The sequence below is a fragment of the Fukomys damarensis genome, unplaced genomic scaffold, assembly GCF_012274545.1.
Source record: "Fukomys damarensis isolate Sample0158 unplaced genomic scaffold, DMR_v1.0_HiC HiC_scaffold_19, whole genome shotgun sequence".
NCBI lineage: Eukaryota > Metazoa > Chordata > Mammalia > Rodentia > Bathyergidae > Fukomys > Fukomys damarensis.
In genome coordinates this window covers 63,196,691-63,203,146 of record NW_022900931.1, presented here as the reverse complement: position 1 = coordinate 63,203,146, position 6,456 = coordinate 63,196,691, and the positions used below count along the sequence as shown (strand labels likewise).

General features: G+C 51.3%; 2 protein-coding genes across 2 annotated transcripts in view; one reads left to right on the top strand and one right to left on the bottom strand.

The window, feature by feature from the left end:
* Fkrp (fukutin related protein) overlaps positions 1-6,441 on the bottom strand; it is an 8,859-nt gene extending 2,418 nt beyond the window's left edge. The window contains exons 1-2 of the mRNA XM_010640919.3: positions 5,356-6,441; positions 5-337 (exon numbers count right to left, since the gene is read on the bottom strand). Coding sequence (XP_010639221.1) covers positions 5-298 — 294 coding nt within the window. The 5' untranslated portion in view covers positions 299-337; positions 5,356-6,441. The remainder of the gene's footprint in view (positions 1-4; positions 338-5,355) is intronic.
* Strn4 (striatin 4) overlaps positions 4,694-6,456 on the top strand; it is a 26,831-nt gene continuing 25,068 nt past the window's right edge. Inside the window, exon 1 of the mRNA XM_010640843.2 lies at positions 4,694-4,773. The gene's annotated coding sequence lies outside the window, so the exon portion shown is untranslated. The remainder of the gene's footprint in view (positions 4,774-6,456) is intronic.

Genomic DNA, 6,456 nt, shown 5'->3' with positions numbered 1-6,456 from the left:
GAACGTTGGGGACTCGGGGCAAGGCGAGAGGTGGATAGGGGAGGGTGTCAGCCACCACTACCAGGGGCTGGGCTGGGTCCTGCTGCAGGAAGGAGTCCACCAGCTCGGGTACTGCATTGTCAAAGGCCTCAAACTCCCGCACTAGGACAGTGACTCGGGGACCCGCAGTGGTTGCCCGGTGGGGGCTGCGGGCACGGGAGTTCCTGGGCTGGTGCTGCAGCCACGAGAAGTAGAAGAGGACCAGGAGGTTGAGGGTGATGGCAGCTGCCAGGACAGCCTGGCAGCGTGTGAACCGCATGGGGCCGAGGCCAGGCCCTAGCCGGGCGTCCAGGTCATCCTGAGGAGACAGAAAGGAAGGAGAGTCTGGAGCTGGCTGTCAGAAGCTCCCTCCCTCGGCCCCACTCCTTCAGGGCTGGACACGGAACTTTGGGCCCTGCATGCTAGGCAAGTGCTGCGACTGGGCTACACCCCAATCCTGCTGCCCCGACTTTTTTCTGCCAGGAAGTCCCCTCTGACTTCCTACCCTGGATCTTGCAACTACGCGGCTCCTACACTTTTCAAGGGTTTTCCTACCTCGGCCTAACCACTCTTAAGTCGTCGTTGTGTGGGACACCATGAGGGTAGAACCTGAGGCGGACTTGCTCACTGCTGGGTTGCCAGCACCATCAAGGACAGAACCAGGGACACATTCGGTGCTCAGTTACCCCCACCCAGTGAATTGCTTCCTTTGTTCAGTCTCATCTTTCACAAAGTCTGTCAGCTTCTTCAGATTAAGGGTCAGTTATAAACACCTTGACTCCATCCCCAAACCCAGAAGCCAGCCCTGATCTCCTCTTTGCTCCTCCCACTCCTGGTCCCCAGCATTACCCCAAGCTCCTCCTCCTGCCTCTTCTCACTTTTCCAAGCCATGTGCCATCAGGTGATCTTCCTGATGGTCAGCCAGGTCACTGACTTTGCAGGAAGAGTCAGAAATGTTAAAAACAATAAATAAAAAGCTGGCCTTCAACTCACTGTGTGGCCCAGGCTGTCCTCAAACGAGTGGCAGTTCTCCTGCCTCTCCTCCTAAGTGCGGGATTAGAGATGTTCCACCATACCTGGCCAATATGAATGCATTTAATGCCACTGAAACCTGATTACGATGGTAAGATAGTAAAATTTTATCCTATGTGCCCTCTATTACAATTTAAAAATTTTGAAATGGAATGGATCATCAAAAGAGGCTGCCTCACCCAGCCTTGCATGATGGTGCAGGCCTGTAATCCCAGCATTCTGGGAGGCAATGGCAGGATTGCAAGTTTGAGCCCATCCTGGGCAATTTATTCAGACTTTAAAAAAATAAATTAAAAGGGCTGGGGCTGAGGGACAAAGCCCTATGTAGTCACCACTACACTGTGTACACAGGCTGCAACCACAGGGCACACAGCCCAGCCCATTATACTCCCAGCAAGCCCTAGATGGCGCTGTCTCCCTGTCACCATCGACTTCGAAGGTTTGCCTGGTCTGGGCACAGGTGGTGTAATCTGGGTTACCACAGGTGCTGGAAGTTTCTCCAGAAAGGATCGTTACAAGTTTCTGTTCCTCCCCAAGAGAAGGGACATCGGAGACCCAGCCAATCCTCCTTCAAAAATACTTTTGTCTCCTCCTGCCTGTTTTCACAGTTTCCTCCCAGTCTGGATTCACCAAAGCTCACCAAACTATCCCCTGGTCTTCCACCAGAGTTCTGTCTTCCTGGTAGCCCAGAGGGGCACATATCTGACCTCTCCCTCCATGCCCATAACTTGCCATGGCTCCCTAGTGCCCAGGGGAAAAGGTTAAGGCTGTTCTGGACATTCCACCCCTGCCCACCATTCTAGCCTTATCTACTGCCCCGCCTCTCTCAAATTCTGGGCCTAAATCACCTGGTGCTTTTTCTCAAACTGGTATTATTGACATTATTATTATTATTATTATTATTTTAGTAGTGGGAATCAAACTCAGGGCCTCATGCTTGCCAGGCAGGTGCTGTGCCACTGAGCTACATCCCCAGCCCAAACTGGTCTTATTTCTAAGTCACTGTACATTCTTTTCCTTCTGTTCAGAAAGGGTCTCCTTCCTGAAACCCCAAATTCTTCTTCTGGAGAACTACTTAGGCTTGAGGGCTCAGCTCAGGTGCCTCCTCCTGCAGGAAGCCTTCCCCGAACCCTGTGTTGAGTCCAGTCTGCAGCCCTGCTCTGGGAAAGGGTCTGTCTGCCTCACTGGGCTGTGTGCCCCGAGAGAGCAGAGCAGAGCTGTCACGTCCTCACATGTAGCCAGGAACTGAGAATGCAGGGGGTGAAAAAGATGACGGCCAGGGTGAGGGTTTCCTGTTTGCAAAGCCCAGGAAGGTCCAGGAGTCAAACTCTGCCTTTCTGCCATGTGCCCAGGCCTGGTCTTCCTGCTCCCTCCCTCCCTCCTACAAGGCAGGAATGCCTTCCCTCCCCTTCTTTACCCACTCCTAGTTCTGTTTGCTCTTCTCCAACATAGTCTGCACCACACTTAAGAATCTGGTGGGTGTAGCTCTGTGATACAGTGCTTGCCTAGCAAACATAAGGGGCCCAGGTTTGATCCCCACCACTGAGGGAGAAAATCGAAAAGAAAAAAAAAAGAATATGAATTGCATATTAAAAGTAATTTTCAGACTAGGATACAGCTCAGTAGCACAGCACTTCCCTACCATGCATGGGATCCCCAGTACTGATAAAAAAAAAGTGACTTTGCCAGGCACTATGGCATGTGCCTGTAGTCTGTAGTCCCAGCTACCCTCACTGCCTCAAAAAAAAAAAAAAAAAGCCAGACATGGTGCATGTTTGTAATACCAGCACTTGGGAGGCTGAGGCAGGATCACCAGCCTGGGTTACACAGTGAATTCCAGGTCAGCCTGAACTATATAGTGAGACCCTGTCTCAAAAAACCAAAACAAAAAACAAATTATTATTATTTTTTCTGGTATGGGGGATTACACTCAGGACCTTGTGCTTGTAAGACAGCCATGGTTGCCACTGAGCTATATCCCTGTCCCCCCCCAAAATAAATTTATAAAGTGCTAGTTCTGCCATCTGCATTGCAAGTACAAGGTCTGGAGTTCGATATTTGGTACCTAAAAAAAAAAAGTGCTGGTGATGTAGCTCAGTCTGAAGGCCCTGGGTACAACCCCCCCGCCCGCCACAGAGTCCTGAAAGGCAGCAAGAGACCACGTTTTTGCTTCCACCTTTGTCCCCTGTTCCATACAAAGTACCCAGAGGGATCCTTTAAAATTAAGTTAGTGCTAGCACAATGGTATGGGCCTGCGATCTTAGTGGCTCAGGAGGCTGAGGCAGGAAGGTTTAAATTTGAGCCCAGCTTGGGGAACTTAGTGACTTAGCAAAACCCTGTGTCAAAATAAAAAACAGTAAGGAGTCCTCGTGGTGCAACAGTAGCACGTCTGACTCCATAATACAAAATAAAAGGGATTTGGGATGTAGCTCAGTGTGAAGGCTCTGGGTCCAATCCTCACCCTCCCACCAAAAAAAACTGAGTTAGAGAGCTAGAGTTAGAGTTAGACCTGGCCCTACCTCTTCTCAGGCCCCCAAAGGCTTGCCTGTTGCTAAAAGGAGACACTGATGTCATTGCTGTTGTCGCAAGGCCAGCACAGGGGCCTTTCCCACCTGCTCTCTCAGCTCCAGCAACACTAGTACCCTAACCCATTCTGCAGAGGCATCTGCGCCTGCAGCAGCTGAACTGCCCTGAACTGCTTCGCACCTACCTGGCTGCTCCGCCCCCAGGCCCTCAGGTCTTGGCTCAGGGTCACCTTCCAGGGAGCCCTGGCTCTGGCTGTCCTAGTCAGCAGTGCCTCTGCGTTACCCACGCCTCCTCTCCCGATCTCAACTCTCCTTTTCTCCCTCGGTAAGTAGCACGTGCATTTGACTTTCTTCTTTGTTGTCCAGTCCCCATGGAGGGCAAAAATCTGTGTCTGTTTTGTTCTCTACTGTACCCCAGAGCACCGCTCAGGGCCCAGCCTCCTGCAGGTGCTCAAGAAACGCTGCACTGAACGAATGAGTGATGTAAATTGTCGTGATAGAGAAACTGGTTCAGAGACCAGGAGGCCAGGACCAGGTCTCCACTTCCAAGGCCACACTCTCCGTGGAGGACACTGGGCCAGGAGCTGCCCAGCAGGGCAGAGGACAAAAACTGGGTTCTAGGGACAGGAACTTTGATGGCCAGGTGCAGACTGTGGTGGGGGTGTGAGGGAAGCCAAGAAGGAAAAGAACCCGCTAAGTTGGGTCTCAGCTTCATGTACTATAGGGACTACAAAATTATTTGTTGGGGCAAGGTCAATGGAATGATTTGTTTTTTGAGACAGAGTCTCACTATGTAGTTCAGGATGGCCTTGAACTCATTATGTAGTCTCAGGGTTCCCCCTGCCTCAACCTCCAAAGTGCTGGGATTACAGGTGTGGGCCACCATGCCTGGTTCCGAATGATGATTTTTTTTTCTTTTTTTTTTTGGTACTAGGGATCGAATTCGCTCCTTGTTGAGCTTGTGAGGCAGGCACTGGAACCACTGATCTAAGTCCCCGGCCCTGAATGATGATTTTTGAAGGCCGGAATGTCCTACAAGGTTCTGAATCAGAATCTATAACATCACAATTCCAGCAGTTCATAGTGTGCCAGGCCCTGTTCTAGGCACTTTGGAAGCATTCACAGTTCTAACCAGTTCACCCATTTTATCCTGCTGTTATGACTGCATTTAAAGATAAGGAAGTTCAGGCACAGAGAGGTAAGGACACTTGCTTAAGATCACAAAGGTGGGAAGTGGTGGGCCCAGGATTTGATCTAAGAACCTGGCTCCAGAGTCACGTTTTAAACCAATAAACTCTGCTCTCTCTCTCGGGCCCCACAGTCAGCCCAGCTCTTCCGTCCATCTTTGGTGAGCTTTCCCAGCCTTCACCTGACAGGTGCTGGCAAAATTGAATGTGGCTTGGTAATTAATTAATTCATCTCATTAACTCAACAGATGTTTATGGAGTGCTCTCTGCCAGCCCCTGTGTTCTGACGACACAGGATGAAAGAGGCAGTCGTTGGGCTGGGACTGCTCTCCAGACAGAAGACAAAAACCAAATAACTTACAGATATGTAGCTTGAGAAACCAGGGAGCGTGCACAGGAACGGTGAGGGGCGGAGAGTTGGGCTGGGACCTTACTGGTCTTTCCATGCCCCACAAACAGTGCAACTGTATCACTCCTATCAGGCCTGAGCCTCTGTCCTGGCAGCAGGCAGAGCGAACGAGATCGGTGAGAAAGCCTTTGGGATAAGAAAAGGGCAATTTCCATGTGAGTACTGGGATACAGCGGCATCTTACCTCCTAGGCTGCAGGCTGGGAGAATTTCGGAAGGGCACTTCCGGTCCAGCTCAGCTGCTCCACTGAGGGAAAGAGAACCAGAAAACCCCAAGTTAACCGATTCTGCACAACAGAACCCAATTTCGTTGTACCCTCAGAAGTGGCATCCACAAGGTCAGGGAACCCTTTTTCTTGAAGTCCTCTAAATTTGGGCACCACCTGGGGCATCTCAGGAGTGCAGTGGGGTGGGCAGGAGGGATGTCAGTTTTCATAGCAACCTATAGCCAGCTACCCCTCTCCTTAATGTGCTCAGAAAAGGTAGGGCTAGTACTGTTACCATGACAACTCCTTCCCTAGACATAGCACCCCCTAGAGACAATCCCGGTGTCCAGACCTTGCTTGGGGAGCTTACTTCCTAAGGTCATTGGAGGGGGAAGGGGAGTTTATCCTGTTACCATAGTAACCAGCGATTGGGTTTGCTTGTTTCTCACCCCCCCACACACATATATGGTCCAGATCCTGTAACCACAGCAACTGCTCTGCAGAAGAGCATCCCCTGCTTTAGATAAAAACACCTGGTGGCTTAGGTCTATGGACTCCTAGGACGGGAAGGGAATGGTTACCATGGTAATGCCAATTAGGTGGCTGTGGAGGAGGGGTTCGGGAAGAGGTGATATTTCTCTTAGAGGCCAGTGTCCTTGGGGCTGGGGTTCTTCTCATCTGAGAGCAAGGTGTGGGGGTTACCATAGTAACTGAGGATGGGGCAGAAGGACCACCAGGGACTTAGGTTACCTTAGCAACCTCCTGGTGAAGACAGAAGAGGTTTGGGGCTCCAAACCACAAAGGGGTAGAGAAGAGGAGACTGGGGGGCTCTAGACTGGGGAAAGGTTATCATGACAACAGACCTGGCCAGGAGTGAGAGAGGATGGGACCATGGCTGAAACCACCCAAGGCGGCCATCCTTTCTTTCAGAGTGAAAGCGATTGTCCGGTGGAATATCTGGGTCTGGCAGGAGTAGGGCTCTTTGGAGCAAAGTGAGAGGAGGGGGGCAGAAAGCAGCCCCTTCCAAACTCGCTCCTGCGAGGGCGACCGGCGCGTGGGGCTGGGCCCTTCTTTGCCCTC